Here is a 24737-nt window from a genome sequence, read left to right as displayed (position 1 = left end):
AAAGATTGCGTGGTGTCACGGCATTTATACTTGAGCACTGAGAGGGTCGGTGACTGGCAGTGTCGTGTCCTTGTGTGTGGAGCTGGCTTTAATCCGTGTTCTCTTACAGAATTTTCCCTGTCACCTGTATAGGAGAGCTGACTGGGCACCACGGTGATGAGATGTTAACTACCTCGCCTGGTATACAGGAGATAGTGGGTTTGAACCCGTTCCTGACGCCTGCTCTTTATTTGGTGTTTGCATCTTCTCCCCGTGGTTGTGTGGATTTTTCTCCGGGACATCTCGGGTTTTCCCTCCACATTTAGAATCAACAACACGCGTTAAGAGTATTTTGGCTGCAATAAATGTCCACGTGATAAGCCACTTCGCTGAGCTATCATTTGTGGCCAGGTCGCTTCTGAAAAAAGGATGTATAGCTCAGTGGACCTTACCTGGTAAAAAATAAATAGTAGTTTGCCTTGTGTGAATGGTTGGCTACATACGGCGCGAAACAAGTTCCACGTACTTACGTACAAACACGTTTGTTCCTTCAATAACTGAAATGCCAATCAGCGCCGAGAGCCCAGAACCCAGCAGGCAGCGTCATTGACGACCGTGACGAGTTCTTTGTCGCAGAGTTATTACAGGGCACTGGAAGTTCCTGTTGGCACAAGCACATTTTTTCCCTCCAATAGCTGTTTTATTTTGTGTTGTAATATGTATACAACAAATATAATGTATCTCAAACAAGCACAATGCAGCGCCTGGCTCTATTGGTAGCAGTACCTTATCACCAAAACCAGCAATTGAAAGTAATCTACATTTAAATGAATGCACAAAGATCCCCCGTGTAGCCTCAACAGACTGTAGGGGCAAGTGCTGTTAGCGAGCACCTATGAAGACTGGCACGGCACACGAGGGGGTGGGTGGTCAGCACCACGCCCGGCCGCCTTTGTCTCCCTCGTGGCGATATTTACAAACCACACCAGGGTCCTCCTTCGAGGCTGAGACGTGACACTGCGCACGTACACACGCACACCACCCCTGGCTGCCGTGCCCTCTGTCACTTTTCCATTCGGCTAAGGGACATGCGTGCTTCGGCCGTGTTAGTTTGCCCGTGCGCTGTGAGCGAATCAGCAATGAAGTCGTACACGCCGCGTCCCGCGATGGTTTAGTTCTGGACGATACAAATATTGAGCCGAGTATACAATTGGCGGCCTGTAACGCACAGATCCAGTAAAATGTCTCCTCATATGCACTTGAGGTTTTACACTGGCATTCGCATTTATGGAGCACCTGTTTTACTTGGCCGTTCAATAAAATAAAAACACTCAGCAAACACCGCACGCGCTAACGCCTAGAGCGCCTGGATCGACCGCACCCGCTGTCTGCGTTGCAGACTGCGAGAGAGACATAAGAATAGGTTTTATCCTTTCTGGCAATAAAACATCAAACAGAAACCTTTTGCACGGAATCAAGTCTGCATTGACCACACACACTTGTGGCACAACATGCTAACATGAACATGCTCTGGTAGTATGTGCGTTGTCTTTGAAACTGATTGGTCCACACCAGAGACAGCTTTCCTTGGTTCTCTGTTTGTGTAATGAACGTTACATGGATAGGTGTGCACGGTAACGCACCTTCCCATGCGCTCACGTTCCAAACGCACACGTGCTCGGCTAGAGCATGCAGCTTGTACGTAAAGTTTAAATCTGTACACGATGTGTCTCACCCTTGTCTCTCTTCATGGAAGATGCAGGGTGTAGGGCAGGCGGGGGGGGAGATTAATTAAGGTGTAGGACAATCAATTTAAAAGACAATGCTTATGTTATCAGGGCATGCTTGTTTGCATGTTCTTCACAAGTGTGTGTTGTTGATGCAGACCTGATTCCTTGCAAAAGGTTTGTATTTGGTGTTCGAACATTTTAACTCCTCCTGTTTTATTGCCAGAAAAGGGTAAAACCTGGTCTTATTGTCCATACTTTGCTACTGCCAAAAAGGTCCCATGCTACATGTGCATGTATGAATGTTGAACTTCTTTCGCACCATACATAGCCAATGCTGTTTCGAAAATATGTTGTTATGCACATTTCCCAAAACACCTATACAAATGTGGCCATTCATATTGATAAGCTTTGGGTGTTTTCATATGAACACGAGGAGTGTCCTCGGACAGACGAATACGACGATACATGGGCATTCCAGGGCATAGCAACGAGTAGGCAGCCCATCAGCTCCCATAAACAATATATGACTAAAGGGAATGTTTTTTTATATGTTTTACCAATAATGAAACGCAGAAGTTCCCCAGCCCCCACTTCTTCCCTCCCACCTCTCCTCCCCCCTTATGTTTTATTCTCTCCTTTGGCCTGAGTTAGAAACTGTACCCTGGTGCACACTGATCTGCACCTTTCTAACGAGGGAAATCTACACAGAAGTCAGACTCCCAACTCCCTCTGTCATGCCGATGTGACTTGTGTTTGTCTGTGCCCTCTGATGTCATTCAGTCAAAAAAAGGTGAACTTTTTTGTAAATATCTATCGGTTTATCCGAATTGTGCTGTCCACATCATCATCAAGCACGTGATGAACAATCCATTCGGGAATATCGCAGGGCAGTGCAGCTCATGTCAGAGTTTTCTTTGTACCACGACTACTCCCAAAAATATCGTCGCAGTGAAATGTTTCACCCTTGATTGTGGTTATTATTACGTATTGATGTATGCACTCACTTATGCGACGTGATGTCACTCCTCGAATTTAACCCAAAAAAGACTTCCATTTCATTGGGATATCACCTAGCTTTCAGTGACGATCACCAGTTTATTCCTCTAAAGCCTCCACTTGTGCCGCCATGATGGGAGCTGGAATGGAGTGGGGTCTGGGATATTTGCGGGAGAGTCGTTAGGTCGGTGAGGTGAGTCACTGTGAAGGTCGGCTCGTGTGCCCTGTCCCGTGCCGCTACGCCTACCTCCGCCAAATTAAAGGGAGCCACTGGGGTTGATGATGCGGGTGGAAATTGGGGTGATGTAAGATATTGGAGTTGCGACTTTTATAAGAGCTTGGACAACTGTATCGATTTCAACAGGCAAATGCCTTGTTACCGATCTACGAACGTAAGACACAATGGTTATCAACCTCCCACGTTTTTTTCTCTCTCCCAAATATGATTGATTTTTGTGGAATCAACACATGTGGTTGATTTGTAGAGACCCCGTTTATAAACCTTGCTTGTTCGCATCGTTGTTTGGCCTCTAAGTATTTCATTTGTCTGTTCCCAGCGATCCTCATGAACAATTTTTTAAACTGCGTTATATGACATTGCTTTGTAGTTTTAATGCAACGTTTTTTGTTGTTGCAAGTATGGCACAATAAAGATCTGCATTGGCTCAACTGATATGTAGAGAGGACCATGACACACCGAGAGAGTGACTCGTGCAATCATAATAGTTTCTCTCGAAGGGTTAGACATGTTACATTGGGCACAACCATCGCAGATTTTCAAAATATAACCGGAAATTTCCAAAAACGAAATTTGTTATGTTGGGCCCCCAAATATTACTGACCAGAGGTAACTTAGACGCAGGTTTTCGTAGCAAATACAATGAGTCCATACTTATTTTTGAGTCTAGCCACGTAGTAGTTTTATGCTAAGATTAAGAGGTTGCTTGGGTATTCCTCGGATGTCATGGTCAGCCTAAAGGTACACATTGCTGCTGGTCTTGTGCTAACCTTCATCGTCAGCTAATCTACTTGCTGGCCTCTCATGGAGGACAAAGTCGCTCGCTGTCTACTTGTAAGAATTGTACTCCTTAATGTCTTATGAAGGGGATGCTGAATCCCAATGGAGATGATTCTCGCCTCCCAGAGATCCGGCTTGATTTAAACTCGTTTTTTCATGGAAAGGTTCGTGTATAATTGGCCTCTCTAGAAAGTGATGACTCGTGTGTTCATTGTCGGGGGACGCTCATTATCTTAATTGCTTCTGAACGAATGTGCAAACGAAGCTCACAAACAATTATTTGTTGTTGCGTGATGTGCCACGTGCTTGAGGAGAGGAATTTAAGTGAATGTCAAGCGAAGAGTGGGTTGCATTGGCGCGGCAAAAATACATCAGGTGCGCTTATGCGGCCGTCTGAAACGCCCTTCCTTCCGATATTTTGTGTTTAGCTTGTTGCCCTTGCCCCACACTTCTGATACTGGTAGGAACCACCTGGTTCCACCAGCCCACAGGGGATTATTGTGTCCGTCCGTCCGTTGTGCATCCAAAAATGGGAGGGGTCTGGCTGGGTGAAGAGGGGAGGGTGGGGAGGGGAGGGTGGGGAGGGGAGGGGCTGGGTGGGGAGGGGCTGGGTGGGGAGGGTTGGGCTGGGTGGGGGTGGGAGGGGTGGGGCTGGGTGGGGAGGGGCTGGTCACCCCGTGGTGCCCTTATGAAACTCAACGTTTAACCTACTCACGCCGGCTTGTGCCCGCCATCACAGTCGGCCATATTTGCGGAATACACCACGCCGCCGTTGACCCTGGCCATTGACTGAGCAACCCAACGTTCCTACCAGCTCCCTCCGCAGGAATGTGTTTAACACGGTTGGCGATGTACGGTGCCAAGGAAGTTCACCGTACATACATGTAAATAGCACCGAGTAGCTTCTATCAAACAGTGGATAAAGAATGACGTCTCTGCTCAGCCATAGGACAGTACTCATTTGCATTTACAGCATTGTTGGAAATCCCATTCTCAAGGCATGGGCCAGTCAAGGTGTAGATAGGGTGGTGACCACTGTTAATGTCTAACTAAGTGGCACTCACTTGATTTTCTGTTAGCGATGATAGGGTTTTCAATTGTAAGTTCAGCAAATGATAATGATGACAATGCCACTGATGGTATTTTGGATTCCTCTGGTCATTATTATTCTGCCAATGATGTGATGGAGGCTGATGATGTGATGGTGATGGTGATGATGGTGATGATGATGCAGCGTGTCTTGTTTCTGTAATGTTCCACAACCACAGCGATCGTGGCGTGCATCTCCACGCAAACGCTCAGTCACGTGCAATGCACATTGCTCGCTCACTGCCAGAGCTAACGAGGTGTGACACATGCACGGATTCTGGGCCAAGGCTGGTGAATATTCAACTTATAAATAAAACGTGACGTACGGCAGCTCGCGAGGTGGGGGGGCGGTCTAACCCTGAGCTCGAGGTGGGCCAGGTGTGTGTGGCCTCGCTCACCTCCCCACTCCACCATCTCTCCCCTCCCAGCACTCGCCTCCCATCGCCTTGGAAGTTTCCAGGCCGTGTCCCCATCGTCCGAGGCACGCAAGCGGGGCCGGGCTGGCTGGCACTTCCTCCCGAAGGGAACGGCAAGCGCAGAGGGCGGCCGATTCTTGAAATGTGCCAGACCCGTGCGCAGATGTAGGGCGCCCCCGTGGCTCGTTAGGGACAGGGCTCACGTAATTGCCTGCACCCCCCCCCGCCCACCATCGCTGCACGTGGAGAGAGTGGGAGGGAGAGGTGATGAGTGGAGTGGTGTTGTGGCTTATTAAAGGAAACTAAATGATCATCGCGTGTTCTCACTGGGGTGGGGGGGGGGCAGTTCGTGGAGACTAGGGTATCTCTGCGTGGGGGACAGCGACTCGAATGGCACACGAGGTCTTTGAGTTAATTTACAGCACGGCTATGGCCGTAGTCTATCCGTGAGCGATACGCTGGGCCCACAGAGTGCAGAGCTCATGGATCGCACGGGACGCATCACAGGTGACATCACGGGGTACATCACAGTGCGGCGCATTACGGTGGGGGGGGGGGCACCACGTGACCGAGACTTCAAACCTGCGGCTTTAAGAAAGGGCGGTATGTGGCAGAAGGTGAAGGTTGCTCTCCTCTTAAGTGGATGTTTCGCTGTTATTCACTTCCCTGCGCAAATTTCCTCTAGTCATTCCAATTATCTCCCAAACACACGACTATTGTTTTTTTTTAACGAATTGGAAAACTTTCCAAAGTAGGACCCTCATTTGCATTGATAAAATATTACAAAATTTGGTTGAAAATGTGCTTTCATAACTTACCAGTCAGTGAAGGACGCTGATATGGAGAGGGGGGCAGCATTTAAGTCAGACACGCGCGCGAAATAACACGAAGCATGCCTGGGCTTTAATCGCATCAAGGACACTCCGATAATGTGGCAGCTGCCTCTGATGTCTGGTTCACTGCACCCGAACATCCATGTTGGAGCAAAGTGCTCTTAGGAGGTTAATCAGCTTTCATACAATGCTTGGGACAAGAGGATCATCATTCATTTCGACTCATATACTTACAATCAACACCTCTAGGCTTTTTTGCAAAATAGAATTCACGGTATATTAAGCATGTTAAGCTGGCAACTTTTCTTGTTCATGTTTTTGTTTTTTGTTTGTTGCGGTTGCACCCGATTCAGGAGCCGAATGGCTCACAGGGCTATACCAAATAAATGAAACTGATCATAGCTATAGAATTGTCATGATTCGAGCTTGTGATTGATTCAAGCATTGTTTGGATGAATTTGTATTATAATTGGTTCTTTACCCTTCTATCTGGCAACAAAACTGACACCTTTTTACAAGGAGTCATGTTTGCATAGACCGCAATACCTGCAGTCATAATACAAACAAAAGAACATAACTCTGATAATGTGCACTGTCCTTAAAGTTGATTGATCCACACCCGAGACAGCTTTCCTTAGAGCCTAGTCTCACATGAGTTGGACCAGATGACGCCAAAAGGCGCACAACTCAAAGACAATGCACCATCAGAGTATGAGAGCTCGGGGCAAGCATCTACACAATGGGAACCTCATTTGCCAGTAAAAATATGATAATTGGTTCTTTACCCTTCTATCTGGCAACAAAACTGACACCTTTTTACAAGGAGTCATGTTTGCATAGACCGCAATACCTGCAGTCATAATACAAACAAAAGAACATAACTCTGATAATGTGCACTGTCCTTAAAGTTGATTGATCCACACCCGAGACAGCTTTCCTTAGAGCCTAGTCTCACACGGGTTGGACCAGATGACGCCAAAAGGCGCACAACTCAAAGACAATGCACCATCAGAGTATGAGAGCTCGGGGCAAGCATCTACACCATGGGAACCTCATTTGCCAGTAAAAATATGATAATTGGTTCTTTACCCTTCTATCTGGCAACAGTTGTGCGCCTTTTGGCGTCATCTGGTCCAACTCATGTGAGACTAGGCTCTAAGGAAAGCTGTCTCGGGTGTGGATCAATCAACTTTAAGGACAGTGCACATTATCAGAGTTATGTTCTTTTGTTTGTATTATGACTGCAGGTATTGCGGTCTATGCAAACATGACTCCTTGTAAAAAGGTGTCAGTTTTGTTGCCAGATAGAAGGGTAAAGAACCAATTATCATATTTTTACTGGCAAATGAGGTTCCCATGATGAATTTGTATTGTTTTGTTTGTATTCTTTTTCATTTTTCTGTCTGGTTTGTACAGTTTTTCGCCCTCCATTATCCATATTTTCTCAGGAGTAAAAAGCTTGCATACAATTTGTATCGATCGTGAAATAATAAATTCCCAGCTAAATTTTAATTATGTGCATGTACGCATCATCACGTGCCTAGCAACCGTTCGCACGTGCATTTAGTGCATTCAATCGCTATTTATGTGCCCGAAAAATCCGCGCTGCATTTGAAGACTTTTACAAGAGGGTCCCTGCTTTGGGGAGTTTGGCCAATTTCTCTTTGATAAAATGTTGAGGACGCGGGGAAGAAGTCAGTGTGTGTGACGCAATCTGAAGGAACGATACGCAATACTTGGCAGGGCTGAGCTCACCCGAATTGAATTAATGAACAGTTTTGCGATAACCATAACCCTGGTATTAGGAGCAGAGACCCCTACGCATCAACTGTGATGTAATTAGATGACACTCAGCTCGAGCTGCTGGTACTAAAGGCTGGCCTTGCAAATCGCATTGCTTTGTAAATCCTAATGCGACTGGAGAGCACCCTCTCTGCTTATACGCACACAAAGACAAAGACCCCTCGTTTAGCCTCGCACACTGGAGGAGCAAGTGCTGTGAGTGAGCACTTGTGAAGTCTGGCACCGCACACGAGGAAGTGGTTGTGTACCACCAGCACCGTGCCCAGTCTCCCTCGTGGTGATGTTTACACTGAGTCGACCTAGGGGAGGCCTAGGAACCGGTTCAGATAATCGTCACTGGAGTTGGTGGCTGTGAGAGGGAATTGAATTCGGGTCGCCGGGTTCGTAGCGCAGCGCGCTAACCACTACACCACCGCTCCCCATACAGACACAAAGACGCACAATCTCTGTCTAGACTCCGAAGAGCGGCCCGGCCTGGGGTTAGTTTGGAACTATTGTGCGTGTCGGTCACCATGGTAATACAATCCTGTTGGTCGGTAGGGCCCCAGTTTCCATGGGAACTCCCTACAATACGCGTGTGCGTGTGTCCTTGTGTGTTTGAATGTGAGGAGCGGGAGTTCAGCTGTCAGTGCGTTGCACTACGAACCCGGCGACCCAAGTTCGACTCCCGCTCACGGCCAACACCAGTGACGACTATCTAAACCGGTTCTGGGCCTCTCCTAGGTCGACTCGGCCTCAAATGACTACCTGGTACGATGTGTAAACATCGCCACCGGGTAGACAAAGGCGGCCGGGCGTGGTGTTGATCACGCCGTTGCCGGCCTTCATAGATGTTCGCTAACAGCACTTGCCCCAACAGTCTGTGAAGGCTACACGGGTGGGGGGGGGATGTGTCCCCCCCCCTCCAATATTTATTATAATTACGGCCTTGATTCGGCCACAAGTCACGATGCGCACCGTCACTCGTGGCAACCGTTATCTGAACCTCGCCCGGACCTCGTCCTGTTGAACCAATTAGCCCGAAACAACAATCGTGATGTGATGTGGCCAACTGAAAGCTGGAAAGGGCGCTGTAAACATCCTAAATAGAGCCGAATAGAAAGGTAGCTGGGAGTGCGTTGTGCTGACCCCATCCAACACTCAGCTGCGTGTCGTATTGGCCTTGATAGGGGATCGCTAACAGCACTGGCCCCAGTGTGAACACATACATGGGGTGGATGTGGCGGCCCTGTGTATCTGTGTGTGTGACGATTATCTGAACCGGTCCTGGGCCTCCTCTAGGTCGACTCGGCCACAAATGAGTACCGTGCGGTGTAAAAACATCGCCACTGGGGAGGCAAAGGCGGCCGGGCGTGGTGCTGGCCACCCACCCCCTTGTGTGCCGTTCCGGCCTTCAAAGGTGCTAGCTAACAGCACTTGGTCCTACACTCTGTCAAGGCGATACTGGTGATCTTTGTCTTTGTGTGTATAGGCGGGAGCTGTAGTGTATACATACATTGTCATGTGGCTTCAAAGTGCACCTAGCCTGGCACAGGCGTCGTGGTGACGTCACAGTCACTCAGCGGCGACGTGACTGTGCTTCGTGGCGAACGTCAAGTATCGGTAGTGGAGTGGCTGGCGCACTGCGCTGCAAACCCGGTGACCCGAGTTCGAATCCTGCTCACGGCCAACACCGGTTGACGATTATCTGAACTGGCCATGGGCCTCCCCTAGATCGACTCAGGTGTAAAAACATCGCCACTAGGGAGGCAAAGGCGGCCGAGCGTGGTGCTGGCCACCCACCCCCAACAGTCTGTTAAGGCAATACTGGGGGGGGATCTTCATCTTTGTTTGTGCCTGGCTGTGCATGCGTTTATGTACCTTCCCAGGATAATTAGATGAATTAGATCGGGTAAATGGTGCGGCGTAAATCGTAACGAAGTTTCGCGGCTTAAACGCAGCGGTGAAAGCGAGAGCTGTCGCCGCTGATCTCGGCTCCCTGCGTTTTGTTTCTTGTCTTCGCAAGGAGGAGGGGGGGGGGGTGGTTGAGTTGGGTTGGGGGGGGGGCACGTGTGAAACGCACTTTACACTAATCCCGGCTCGCTCAGCCCGGCCAACAAAGTGAAGGGGCAACATTTTTTTTTTAGAAACCCACATTCAGCACACATTGCCCTCGGCGGAGGGACGGCCAGAGGAGTGCTGTCGGTGTTTTGGGCGTCCTCGCTCCGACACGCCGGGTATCGAGTGGCACGAGTGGACTTCAGGGGGTGGGCTTAAAACGGCAACAGTCAATGGCCACGGTCAATGGCTCTTAAGGAATGGCCGTGGCAATTCTGAGCACATTGCACTTTTGCTGGTGTCTTGCAGTTTTCTTTTGCGCGTTTTTTTTGTTAAGTGCCGTTAAGTTAAGAATGCAACGATAATGCAAATGTTGGGAGAAACAAATATGTTGTGGTGGTTAAAGTCAAATGCTCGTAATGTAATTGATTTATGTTCCGTCATAGGGTGATGTAACTGTAACCTCAAACTAACATTGGTTGGCAATATAAGTTGTTTTTCAACAACAGTGCTTACATAAAGTGTATGTGACTGCAAATATTATTAATATAACTGGCACAAAGAACATTATACATGCAGAACCCTACGGTTAGTTTTTAATTAATTAAGTTGGTCGCATTCAAACTGTGTCGTTCCCTTGAAGATAAAAAAGATGCAGAATTCACTCATTTGCATTGCATTCAGGAACATAGAGAAATAAAAAATAATATAACACCGCTTACACGTGAATGTCTCAAATAGATGGGAAAAAAACAGCGAAGGCTGTCATACGGGGCGGCGGTACAAACTTGAACATTCAGACAAAAATAAGAAATCATGAAAAAATCAAAACGAATTGGGCCGATTGAGCGGCAGCGTCACACAACGTGCCCACAGCGGTCTCAGTAGCACGACGACAGATCCACGCAACAACAACAACAACCAGGAGCGTCCGCCTAAATAAACTCCCATCCTTGCATACATTTTTATTTTGTAAGGTCAAGGGGGTGTCACGACACAAAGGGCATGACCTCGCGTCTGGTTCAGTTGACCTGATCCCTCTCCAGCCAGCCCTGGCTTACCTTATCTAGCGTTTTAACATTGCCAAGGCTCCAAAAGTGTGATTTGAGTGCCACTAAACCAGCTTCACGCCTGCGTGGCTCAGTAGAGGGTGGGATGGGGTGGGGTGGGTGGTGGTGAAGCACCACTGGGCAGGATGAAACGTGCAGGCACGTGGTGCGGGTGCAGCGAACGCTCCTGAAAGTTCACCGGAGCAAATACACCGGTGTTTGCCGCTGGCAAACACATCTTCTGGCAGGAGGCTCGTGAAGGACGATCTCCTTTTCTCAGGCCCGGGTGCCGGGACACGGAAAAAAATACGCAACTCCGCTCCGACGGCGCATCGAGAAATGAACGGCTCCAGCTCACGGCATGCGAGCTGAAGCGAGCGTGGTGTGGGAAAAAATCACGATTGGGGAAAAAAAACGCACACGGGCTTTTGCACTCACAAGCAGGCCCGCTTAAGCCGCTCTTCCGTCCCCACGGGGCACGGCCGAGGCAGGCGTGCGGGTGCGAGCGGCTCCTGTGAAAAAGAACGACGGGTATGAAGGCGAGTTTCTCCTCACTGCCTCCGTACGTGTTCAGAGTGTAACCGATATATGGGGTAGAGCAGGGGTGCGGTGGTTAGCCCACCGCTCCGTGAAGCCGCTTACACGGAGTTCGAATCCCAGGACGTGGCTACCTTCTGTGGCAAGGGTTGCCTGAACCGGCCCTGGGCATTTCAGTTCACCAATTCGCATTGACCAGCGTGGTAAAGTATGGTCAATAAACCCCATGACCTACGCAATATAGTGAGTCCTTCATCCAGCAATTGATTGACAAACGCCTATACATTGTTTACAGAACATATACACATTTTATTTCGAATTTGTGCTTATGCAATATCACGAAATGAACTTCTTTATTTTGAATACAGGTGCAAGTGGAGGTTGTTGAAAACGTGGATTGTGGATGGGACACATGTGCAGTGTGGAGGTGGACAGGTTACAAAGCCAGGCAATGGATTTGCATTCAGAGATCAGCAAACCAAGGGGTAAACCAAAGAGCCAAATGGTGAGATAATGTCAGAGCAGTCCGTGAATGTCGGTTATGAACGTTATAAAAACCTTGGGATCCAGCAGAAGGAAGCAAATGATGAAGTATGGTGGCATCAACAGTAGTGGCCATGGTAACCTCTTGACCTAGATCTTGATATCACTTATGAACCAAAATAATCCATGTGCCAGAGCAGTACAGTCGGGCGTATTGCTTTAGATAGTCGATAAAATGAAATTACGTGAAAACCCAGTAATTTAAAAAGGTTATCACATAATTAACTTTCACTGGCCATTCAACTTAATTGGGACCACTTAGAATTTGGCTCCGCAGGTGGTACTGACGGGTTAAATATTTTACCCAGACCAATGAATAAAATGAACAATTTAACATTATATTTGAGTCTATTTCACACGGCAGAGACAAACAATTTGGCAAACATGAGACACCCCACGGGACTTCCAGCATCTCCTTTAAATAATTCGTTTGACCTGCCTGAAATACATAACTCGATAGCTGCATTTTATTTCATACCTCCAACTGATGGATATAGTTAAATTAAGTGCAAATACAAATTGAGGATTGGTTTAATTACGCGGTGCAGAATGTGTTGCACATGCGAATGTCGCTTTGGAACTAAACTATAAACTTAAACTTGTTTTTATTTTACCAGGTAAGGCCCACTGAGCAAAATAGATATTTTTCAGAAGCAATCTGACCACAAATGATAGCTCAACGAAATGCTTATCGTGCAGAATTTGTAGCAGCCAAATACTCTTAAAAGCATGTTGATTCTAAATGTGGAGGGAAAAACCGAGATGTCCCGGAAAAAAATCCATACAACCACGGGGAGAACATGCAAAGTCCAAATATACAGCAGGCGTCAGGATCCGGATCGTACCCACGATCTCCTGCATGCCAAGCGAGGTAGTTAACATCTCGCCACCGCGGAAAGTTGTTGACGCACTTGATCCACTTGTGCACACTCCACCCACGTTTAGTCATCCCTCCGTAATGTACCATCGGCTCTGTGACTCACTTAATAACATTCAGTTTCCTTAATTTCATTCAAATGTTGCTGTCGGTGTCATGTCCTGAGAAGAAGAGTCCGTTTGGAACTCGCGTAGGGCGATGCTCGACCGAGCGTTAGACAAGGGACCCCAGAGGAGAATATCACGGCACAAATTTTGAGATCACTCAAAGTGACATCGCAAATTCCAGGGATGCTGCACTTTCACGCATGCTCTGCTCCAGAGATATTTGTCATTTGTAAAAATTGAAAACCATGTGTTTTTATCTCAGAACTGGAATTTATTCAAATGCAATGAAACCCCCCGTTTTATGTGTTTTTACAGTCATGGGTGACCAGGCTAAGGCCATCAACTCGGTGCACTCGGGCACATTTACGGGTGGCCGAAACTCGGATTTGAACTCAGAATCTCAGCAGACCGCTCTCCTAAGCCACGCAACCACCTCCTATGTGACTTAGTTTTTTTCCCTTTGGCTCTGCAGCACGTTTTTTTACCGGTTTACAGGAATACAGTAGTGGTGCGCGTGTGTGTGTATTAATAAAATACTCCCAGCTGTCCAGGGACCGTGGCGGTTTCTACTGGGCAGATGCTTCACGTTTAATTAAAAGGCTTCCGTCCAGTGTCAGACGGCTCTTATGCACAACCGCCGTCGCATACCAATCCGAGTCCGTGCGCCCCCTTTTATTGATCATCGCAAACCGCCCCGTGGCAGCTGCTCCTGCCGCCACGGCGCTGCTGCTGCTGCTGCAAGGCTGCTTCTAGCAGCAGCAGCAGCAGAGGTGAGGCGAGGCGAGCCCCTCGCCGTCCTCTTTGAACCCCCGCCGTTGGAGCGATTCCGTGGCCACTCGAAGCGGCCATCTACAGAATAACGGACGCACGACCCACCCGTTCCCGCCTGCGGGGGCCTCTTCAGCCGCATCGATCGCGAAAAGTGACCTGCGACCTCTTTTGAAACACCTGCCAGCCAGAGCTCACAGCACAATAGAGAAACAGGGGCACTCACGGATTAAGTGGGCGTTTTGCACGGTTTTTTTTGGGAGTGATATTAAAGGGTGGTTTTGTTTTCCACCAATCCAACCTTATTTTGTTAGAATTTTACTTTGGTCGTCGGTGCTGCCCTGCCATCGACCAAGGCGACCTTTATCTCTCAAGCGTTGAGGCTGAGCCTACCACACCGAGTACTCGTTTAGGACGGAGTTGAGTTGACCTCGTGGAGGCCCAGCACAGGTTCAGATACCGATTACAATGATATTGTGGATCATGGTAACGGGTTGAAGCTGGGTGACTGGCAGTCGTATTCTTTGGGTCTTTCGGTAAAGTCACTTAGATGGTTCAAAGAAAATAACCAAAAACTACGACGTTTCGATCGCAACACAAGCGGCCGCCATCAAGTGGAGAAGAAAGAGGGGTTAGCCTCTAAAGGCAAACTGTTTTTAAAGTCACGTAGATAGGTTCAAATAATTTTTTTTTAAAAACTACAATGTTTCGATCGCAACACAAACGGTCGTCTTCAGGAAAAGGGGGGCTTCAAATGAGCGTAGCCCAAGTGTCAGAACAGAGTGGGCGGGGCACAAGGGCCCTGGGGCAGCATGGGAGGAGGAGCTTATGTTAATGAGAGGGATTAAAAACGGTGGGCTGCTACACGTAGGGTGCAGAAGGTTATGTTAATGTGATGGGGGGTTAAACAACTGGTGAGCAACGGACAGTGCTGAAATGGCAACATTACAGCCAGTTACGACTGAAACTGGTTGATAACATCCTTCCAGTGATTGCTCAGTGTGTGCCCATCTTCTGTAATGTTGACATTTCAGCACTGTCCCCATCACATTAACATCACCTCCATCCTGCATGTAGCAGCCGACCGTTTTTAATCCCTGACAGTAACATAAGCGCCTCCGCCCATTTTAAACCTTTATAAACAGTTTGCCTTTAGAGGCTAACCCCTCTTTCTTCTTCACCTGATGACGACCGTTTTGTGTTGCGATCGAACCGTCGTAGTTCTTTGTTATTTTCTTTGAACCTATCTACGTGACTTTACCGAAAGACCCATATAATATGAATTCCTGCAGTCACGAAAGCTTGAAGTCAAGATTGTATTGGCAGTCGTGTAAATGTCCAAGCCACTGCTTCCCTGCACAATGCACACATATAGAAAATAAACTTTCAAGATATATATTGTTTTTTTCTAAACATGTTAATTGATTTCAGCAACAGCAAACATGTATTTTAGCCTACGTTGTGCATCTATGTTGTTCATGTTTGCGTATCGTGCACACGTGTTGATTGTAAAATAACGGCGATTCATTGCAAGTGAGACGATAATGTTGATGATACTGAAGCAATAGCGTGACTAGCATGGGTAGGGCGTCCTTTACCCCCCCCCCAGTAGCCAAAGCTATGAGTTGGCGCCCCCTTGACAACCACCACGAGATACGTTTTTAACAATGTAAAATAATAAAAACGTATTTAAAACAGAGTGCCCCCTACATCGTTAAATGTTCGAGACCGTGAGCGTAACGCTGTGATTAGGCAAGAGGAGCCGTGACACATTATAGTCTCGGTGCGACAGACCGTTCGAGACAAATCATTTATTGGGGCGCCACCTAATTTAGTTCACTACGCCACTGCACCAAAGACAATTTTGGTAAAGCATATTTTGAATGCTGACGATGGTAACGTTGATGGCTGCGTTGCTGATGTTGGTGATGCCGTTGGGGACGACGACGACGACGACGATGATGATGGCACTGAGGTTCTGCGACGTTGCTGAAGATGACATCACGTGCGGTCTGTGGTGGTGCTCGGCAGATGGTGGTGCTCATGGATCCCATGGAAGACCCTGACGACATCCTCCGGGCAAACCGGTCTCGCGAGAAGACCTACATGTTTGACGTCGCGTTCGATTGTACGGCCACGCAGGTGAGGCCTCTCGATCCACTCTCACCCTGTTGGTTTCTCACGAGGGTTGCCACCTGTCCTGTTTTCCTCGGCTCCATCCTCTTGTTGATTGTCAGTTTCACAAAAATAATAACAATATTAAACCACTCGAGACCAGTGTCTTTACATGTAGCTCTCCCCTCTTCCAGTTTTGTGAGATATTATTTTTATTCTATGTTGAACTTCCTTCGCACCCTACGTAGCCAACCATGACGAATATCTGCATCAGTCCTCCCCTAGATCGACTCAGCCTCAAATGAATACCTATTACGGTATGTAAAACATCAGCACTGGCGAGACAAACGCAGTCTGGCGGGCCGTGGTGCTGACCCCACCACCCCCTCGTGTGCCGCTCCGGCCTTCACAGTTGCTCGCCAACAGCACTTTCCCCAAACAATCTGCCGAAGGCCATACGGGAGGCACCTTTGTCTTTGGGCGCGCGCGGCGTCTGTGTGCGTGGCCACGCGTGCCTGGGGCCGCGTGACGCTGTGCCCTCACTTGTCCACGCTCACCCCGTCCCACGATTATGTTCGTTCCCCCCCCCGCATTGTTTCGCGAAGAAGGTCCAGCGTGGTAGCTTCACGCGAGGCTGCACGAGAAGAACGTGCGGCCGAACGAACGCACGGTTGGCGGATTTTAAAAGGAACAGAACAACAATAGAAAACTTTTATTTTTTTATCTGCTGCTTCTGGTAACGTCAGGAACTATGGCTCACGTGGCTCATTCACCGCAGGCGAGTCTGTTAGGGGGTGTTTGTCTCACCTACCTCGTGCCTTTTATTCCGTTTTGTTGTTATGCATTTAATTCCGTTATAATAATCTACAGATCGTCGATGGATACCATCTTCCCCATGCTTGGTCAGTCATGGTTTTTTTTTATATCCTACTTGCCCATGCTGGGCATTGTAAGTGGTTAAAGAGGACTCGTTCAGAGATGACTCACTCGTGATGTTTAGCCAGGAATCAAACTTAGGTCACCGGATTCACTATGCAGTGTGTCAACCACTGCACCACTAATGCATGTTTAGCATTTCAAACACTGCTAATGTTTATACTCAAACACAAACACTGCCGCTCCACCCACAATTCCTCGATAATTCTACTCATGCCAGTTGGTCGAAGAGTCAACGTGTTTCCTTGTTGACAACTTTGCAGTGATCATAAAATGAATAATTTTAACCGAACAGTTGAAAACTATTCAACACATTTTTTTTGTTATTTTACCAGGTAATGCCTACCGAGCTCTAGCGTTCTTTGTCAGAAGCGAGCTGGCCACAAGCGATAGCTCAGCGAAGTGGCTTATCACGTGGAAAATCACAGCAGCAAAATACTCTAAACGCACGTCGATTCTAAATGCCGAGGGAGAATAAAAAAACCACGGAAAGTTGCTGATGCACCGCTCCGATGTCGCTGGTGCGAGCCTTCGTGCCCAACGCCGTGATCGCCCGTGTTGATGTTGATATTCGCCCCGCGTAACCATGACCGCGATTCCCGCTGTGACTGCACGCGCGCCGTGCAGGCTGAGCACAGCGTAGCGCGCTCAATCGCAGCGACGTTTACAGACGGGGGACGGAGAAGAATGAGAAGGAGAGAAAGTCACACGGAGCAATTGCGATCCAGATTGTGGAACGCGTGCTCGCACACAAAAGGCCGTGCTGCACATCCGACTTGCTCGTGCGTTGGACAGTTCACTGCCAATGTCTAGGGAGGCTCAGGGAGGCAAACACAGCCCCCCCCCCCCCCAGCGATGGTTTACTGCACGCCTCTGCAATGTTGTTACACAAGCACGGCAAAGACACAGCTACAATAGCGGATGTTTTACAAACTAGGTTTGGGCAAAGGTTGGAGGAGCAGCATTGTAACGGTCTGGTCAAACACGCAGCGTTCTTTCCACCTTGTGGAATCGATTGTGACTCGGTGAAGGGCATCTGATGTGGAGCGTTAAACTCGCGCGCGTGTCCGCGTGAAATCTTTGGGGGTTTGTCAGGCTGCTGATGCTTTGCTTTGGTGAAGATTAAGTGAGCTGAAACTCTGGATGTTCTGTACAAACGTGCGCGCACACACACGCACACACACGCACACGCACGCACGCGCACGCACGCGCACGCACGCACGCACACACACGCACACGCACGCACACGCACGCACGCGCACGCACGCACACGCACGCACGCACACGCACACAAATATACACACACGCAGCGATATACTGACTCTGGAGCCAAGGGCGGCTAGAGAGAGCATCCCCGAAGGCCGGCACCAATCACAACAGGGTGTAGTGGCTATCAGAATGCCTGGCACCACCTTTGTCTTCCTCGTGCTGATGTTTACACACTACACCAGGTTCCCATTAAAGCTGAGTGGACTTAGAGGCGGTGGGGGGGGGGGCACCAGTGCGGATATCACTTGCCAGTATTGTGAGTCGTCGCTGGGAATCAAATTCGGGTCATTGAGTGCGAAGCGTAGTGTAGTAGCCACTTCACCAGAGACGAGACTAAGATCCTCCATCACCCCCCCCCCGCCGGTATAGCTTGAGCAGACTTTTGGGCCAAGTGTTGTAAGCGAGCACCTCAAAATCAGAAGTTTATTTCTTACAGTGAAGCCCACTGAGCTAAGGAGACTCGACCTGCAGACGACATCAAAGCATTCCACAATTACCGATTAAAAACAACAAACTTAATGAAAATACGCCTTTGAAGGCTGGCTCAGTACACGGGGGGGAGTGGAAGAGGCAGTTGACCCCACATTTTACCCCACCACACACGCACCTCCGATGAGTACGATTGGCTACGTACGGTGCGAAAGAAGTTCAACGTACATCCCTGCCCATGGTGTACCCATTTATGCTGCTGTGTGGGCAGAGGCGGGTGGGAGGGGGGAGATTTAGAAAACTTGGCCTTTGTTTCAATTTCCTCACCGGGAGATTGAATCGAACCGGCGACCTCTGCATTGCAAGCTCACTGTGGCTCACCATTCCAGCTGCATCGCACGATTAATATAAAGCGCTCTTAAAATGAGCGCACAATATTAGTGTGGTAAATTAAAAGTCGGTTTTGGCGGCCGACGCCGAGCGAAGCCCGGCAGGGCTGGTGGTTTAACGGCACAGGTGCGTCCAGATAGGCCCTCTCGCAACAAAGGAGGGGCCCTGCCGGCAATGTCAAGTTACTCGGCAACCGAGGACCCCCGTCACGGGGGTCTGCACTGTGGAAGCAAGGGCGGGCGGTCCGGCTCGCGTCGCCTTCAGAGTTTGGGACCCATGCAACGTCTCTCTGGCACGCTATCCCTTACTTTAACCTTTCCTCCCATTAAAGTTTCATTTGAGACGTCTTAAAATAGACTCGGAATTGGAGCGCTGGCAAAAGGAATTTATAGTCACGTGCTATGATTATTATGATGTGTTCCGATGTTGAGTTTTCTTTCAAACCTTATGTTACCGATTTACTTTATAATACATGAGCGTGTTTCATTTTGGTGGTCGACTTGCAACTGGAATTTGTGAACGGGGTTAATGGGTCCTCACTCATGGTGCGTGCGAGTTTCAAAAATCAATGTCTACATTTTGGCGTCCTCTGGTGTGGCCCAATCAGTTTCAAGGACAATGCATATATTATCAGAGTATGTTTTTTTCTTTGCATTCTGACCACAAGCATTGTGGTTAATGCAGACATGATTCCTTGTAAAAGGTTTCAGTTTGGTGTTTAAACATCTTAACACCTGTTTTGTTGCCAGAAAAAAGGGGAAAACCTATTCGCATATTTTGTTACTGGCAAAGGAGGCCCCATGATGTAAATGTATATTAATAGCTTCAAAAAGTTAAAGAGTCTCCACTTGTTCGCCATCATTGTCAACATATGCCTGGAATCTTCTCCACGTGAAGGCCCATTTCTTGTGCTATTGTTGCTTCTGAGAAAAATATTATCGAAGTATTAACATTTTTTTGAAGCACCCTGTATATACACAAGCATGACAATGTATATTTATGTACGCATCATACTTTTAAATACACGTCATATACATGTATAACCCATTGTCAGTCTACTGCTGGATGACCACCTCTACATGGCATGTTGGTCATTGCGGGTTGTTTGACCATACTTCACCAATCCGGTCAGTGTGGGATTTTGAAGGTGTGGGCGGGGGGGGGGTTCGAGGGGATTGGTGCAGATTTTGCTTCCCAATATGGCAGGTTTAGTAGATGCAATGACGCAGTGTGTTTATACTACACTTCATTAATATAGCCATCATATAAGTACTACAACATAACAAATGAGATGTCATCTGCCTCGCCTGGCGTACAGGAGCTCGTGGGTTCAATCCCGAACCCTGACGCCTGCTGCTGTATATTTCGAGTTTGTATGTCTCTCCCCGTGGTCGAGTGAATTTTTCTCCGGGTCCTCCGTTTTTTTCCCCCTCCACATTTAAGATCAACAACGTGCGCCTCGAGCATTTGGCTGCTCGAAATTTCCACGCGACAAGCCCCTTCGTTGAGCTATCATTTGTGATTGCCCGGTCGCTTCGGAAACAGAGCTACATGTTAGTTCAAGTCGGCCTCAATCGGTAAAAAAGACAAATAAAAAAAAGACAAATTCTCTTGCGGGCACTCTGCCTGCAAGCAAACGTCCCTATTCGGCCTGCGGTGCTGCGATCCCTGTTACGAACGTGTCCGACCGCGGGAAAAGTTGCGGGGGAGGTTGCTCCTCCGGTGGCTTTGTGTGCCGCCGGTCCTGTTATTCTTTCCGCTGTGATCATAGCTCCCGGCCGTGCACACAGCGGTCGCCGCCACTCTGCAAACAACCGCGACCGCGCTGGCGTGCGGCTCTTCATGGGCTTCACTCTCAATGCCGCGTGGGGCTCTTAAACAAAATAGTTCCGCAATCTTCACTGCGATTTATTATTCTTATTATTCTCCCGTAGTTTTCTTTTGGGGAGGTTTCGCAAGGTTTTGTGTGTTTTTCTTTTGCTGTTGTTATTTTAAAACAACCCACGAGATTCAGGTCAAATCGTCTCCCTCCTCAACTGAGCGGCGGGATGGTGGTGGTCCCTTTCATTGGTAGCTCTGAACCAGCGATGGAAATTCCATGCTCCTATGGTGGGGGCCTTAAACACATCCGCTTTTGAAAAGCATATTTGTACGAAGAAAGATGTAAATAATTACGTGTACGTTTAGGTCGTGCTTGTCCCCTGAATGCTTGCCTTATACAATATATGGGAGTGCCATGTGTTTGCCAGTCGGGCCATCTGGTAGACCACCTGGTAAACTGGCAGTGTTTGTTTGGCAAGCCCGACTCTTCAGGCGAGAGCCAGAGAAGCGAGGCCACTCCTGAGAATGTGTGTGCTTATAGGGATGTTACCGATTGACTTGCGTCTGGAACGTTGGTCGCCGATGGACTGATTTTTTTTTATGTGGCTATGCGGAATAGCAAATAATATAGATTACCCAAAGTGCTTCACTACATTGCTCGTTGAAGTGGTTGTGGATAATTGAAGTGGTTGGGGTGCTGCAGTGGCGACATGTTAACTACCTCGCCTGGTATACAAGAAGTCGTGGGTTAGATCCTGACCCGGACGCCTGCTGCATATTTGAAGTTTGCATGTCCTCCCCTTGGTCACGTGGATCTTTCTCCGTTTTTTTTCCTCCACATTTAGAATCAACATCCGTTTAGAGTATTTGGCTGCGATACATTTCCACGCAATAAGCCGCTTCGTTGAGCTATCATTTGTGGCTGGGTGGCTTCTGAAAAAGAGCTCGACAGCTCAGTGGGCCTGGTCAAATAAAACAAAACGGTCGTTAGATAGCTCCACAGTCATTAGTTTTCAGGCTGCAATGTTTCGTTTGTGTTTCGCCAGGATGAAGTGTACTTGGCGACAACAAAGGAGCTCATTGAGGGCGTGATCTCCGGCTACAACGCCACAGTGTTTGCTTACGGACCCACAGGTACGACGCACGGACACGCAGACTCACGCGTAAATGTACACACGGACGCGTGGAAGTCTTCCCGCTAAGTGAACAGAGGCCCTGGAGATGCACAGAGAGAGGGGGACGAACACGGAGACACGGGTGTCACAGGGAGACCCCCCCTGCAGTTATAAACACAACTCATACTCAACTCAAAGATAGATGATAGATAGACAGACGGACACAGAGAAATACACGGAGAGAGATAGACAGAGAGAGAGATAGACAGAGAGAGAGATATAAATAAAAAATGAAGATACTAAGAGACGTACATAGAGACACTGACAGATACAGACAGAGACTCAGAGACAGGCAGAGATACTGCGTAAGACAGACACAGAGAGTATATAGACTCAGAGACAGGCATACAGATAAACAAATACAAGGACATATACAACATCGTGGTCCCTACATACCCACAAGCATGTTATACATGTTTAAAGACGTATTACACACACACATAGTTGGTATAACACACCAAGCCTGTTGGGGCAAGTGCAGTTAGCGAGCATGAGGAGGTGGGTAGCCAACACCACGCCCGGCCGCTTTTGTCTCCCTAGTGGCCATGTTTACACATTGCACCAGGTACTCGTTTGCGGCTGAGTCGACCTAAGGGAGGACCGGTTCAGATATGGTCACTGGTGTTGGTGGCCGTGAGCGGGAATCGAGCTCGGACCCGCCGGGTTCGTAGCGCAGCAGCGCGCTGACCGCCGCACCACCACTCCCACACACAGACCCCACGCAAACAGACCCCCCCTCGACCACTCTGCTCCACCAACACCACCACCACCACCACCTGCGACGAGAGGCTGCCTTGTGAATGCTGCGTCTCTCTCCTGCCCCCACCCCACCACCACCTAACCCCCTGCCAGGGGCTGGCAAGACCTACACGATGCTGGGCACGGACCGCGACCCCGGCATCTACATGCGCACGCTGAGCGACCTCTTCCGCGCCATCGAGGCGACGAGCGACGACATGAAGTACGGGGTCACCATGTCATACCTGGAGGTGGGTCGCATTCTCGGCGTTTGCGCCACCATCACAGCGCAGGGGAGGGCGAGGATTGCTCTGCGCTCTGCGGATTGAGCGATGGAGTAATTTGCAGGGAATGTTTAAAATTTGCCAAATTTTGGACGGCGACGCTGGCACACACGGCCATTGATCCTTGGTATAATTATAATCGGTACAATAAATAGGTAGACGATGCAGCATTGCAGTCAACCTGTGCGTTTCGCTCTTATACATCTCACCCCAGGCAGTTGATGAGATTGCCTGGTCACGAAAGAAGACTCTGACCTTGAGGGCTCTTTGTGTGCGTGTATAGATCTATAATGAGATGATCCGCGATCTGCTCAACCCTTCCACGGGCTTCCTGGACCTACGAGAGGACCACAAGGGAGGCATCCAGATCGCGGGCATCACTGAGGTGTCCACCAGCAATGCCAAGGAGGTGCGCGAATCATCGTCACCGCCATCGTCATTGATATCATCATCTGATGACATCGTTGCTGTCATCATTGTTATAATTTATCAATAATTTTCACGATCACCATGACTGGAGCAATTGTCCAATAATCAAGTGGGGAATTAACCGAAAATTCCATCTAGCTCAAAGTGGATGTTAAATATACTCTGGCAGCAATCGGAATACTATACCAGTTTGAATAGCTATTTAACATGGTTCTCACCGAGATATAAAATGCTATCAGTCTATAAATTTAACTTAGCCAGTTTCAGCAAAGTCTGAAGGGTTGGTTCCGAAGTCCACATTGGAGGAGGACAGGAGAGGTTGGATATAAGTCCACTTCAAGGAAGCAAGCCCAGCTGTGCTTGTATTAGAAGTTGATATTTGCCTCCCACTGTGATAATGTAAGCGTGTCTTCCTTTTATGACATTTGTGCTTATGTAAAGGTGTGCTTATATCCAGTGTCTGTTACATCGTCAAAATCAATACAGATATTAAGTCACATTGATCTTTGCCACATTTAAGTATGACCTGCGAAATCTCCAGTATCAAAGTCTGTCTTTCTCTCTCTCAAGTTCTCTCCCCAAGGGCAGGTCCATGGCTCAGGCTCCATCCATCCCATCCAATCGCACTTTCTCCCTTCACCGCACCACACTGCACACAATACCAGGGTTCTTGTATGTGTGTTGAGCTTTTGTTGCATCATACGTAGCCAACCGAATGTGGGATTTCCAACACGAGTTCAATGCTGTCAATTAAAATGAGTTTTGTCCTATGGCTGAGGGGGAAGACACTTTGTCATCATCATTATCAGCAGCCGTCATTCTGTATTCACTTTTGAATAGAGGCCATTCGGTGCCATTTACTGGTATGTATATATGTTGAACGTTTTTCGCACCGTACGTGTCAAACCGTGCTAATTTGAAGTGCGGATGGGAAGGAAAGCAAACTAAGCACAAAAAATCAGTTCTAAAGAAATGAGTTTTCAATCTAGATTTAAAATGTGCATAGCTCCAGTGGCTTCCACTGAGCCATGACCAGGGCGGTAGCGTTGCGTTTCCCCTTGCCTTCCTCAGCAGTGTGTGTGAGGTGACATCCTCTCCGAATGCAGTTTAACCAGGACAATCTCATCGTCATTGTTAGAAAAATGACCAGTGTTTCTCAACCTTTTTTGGCTACTGTACCCCCCCCCCCCTCTAATTGAATTTAGTTTCAACCAAATACCCCCTTGCCTGACCCAACATCAATGTATGTATAACGAACATCAATATTTTAACCAATTATAATTATCCATGTTTTTAGGTATCCTAACTAGCGAGTAAAAACAAATCGACGGATGCTCGGCATTAATGACGTCATTTGTGCGCGTTAACT

The 24737-nt window shown here is 48.2% G+C and overlaps 1 protein-coding gene across 1 annotated transcript in view; it reads left to right on the top strand.

Annotated features, from left to right (window-relative positions):
- Positions 1-24737, top strand: part of KIF19 (kinesin family member 19) — a 77994-nt gene that overhangs the window by 28270 nt on the left and 24987 nt on the right. The window contains exons 3-6 of the mRNA XM_078860723.1: positions 15814-15924; positions 21789-21876; positions 22770-22906; positions 23223-23348. Of these exons, the coding sequence (XP_078716849.1) occupies positions 15814-15924; positions 21789-21876; positions 22770-22906; positions 23223-23348 (462 nt within the window). The remainder of the gene's footprint in view (positions 1-15813; positions 15925-21788; positions 21877-22769; positions 22907-23222; positions 23349-24737) is intronic.

The sequence above is a fragment of the Lampetra fluviatilis genome, chromosome 1 (assembly GCF_964198595.1).
Source record: "Lampetra fluviatilis chromosome 1, kcLamFluv1.1, whole genome shotgun sequence".
Classification (NCBI taxonomy): domain Eukaryota; kingdom Metazoa; phylum Chordata; class Hyperoartia; order Petromyzontiformes; family Petromyzontidae; genus Lampetra; species Lampetra fluviatilis.
The sequence above is the reverse complement of the archived record's forward strand: the minus strand, read 5'-3'. Positions and strand labels throughout refer to the sequence as shown.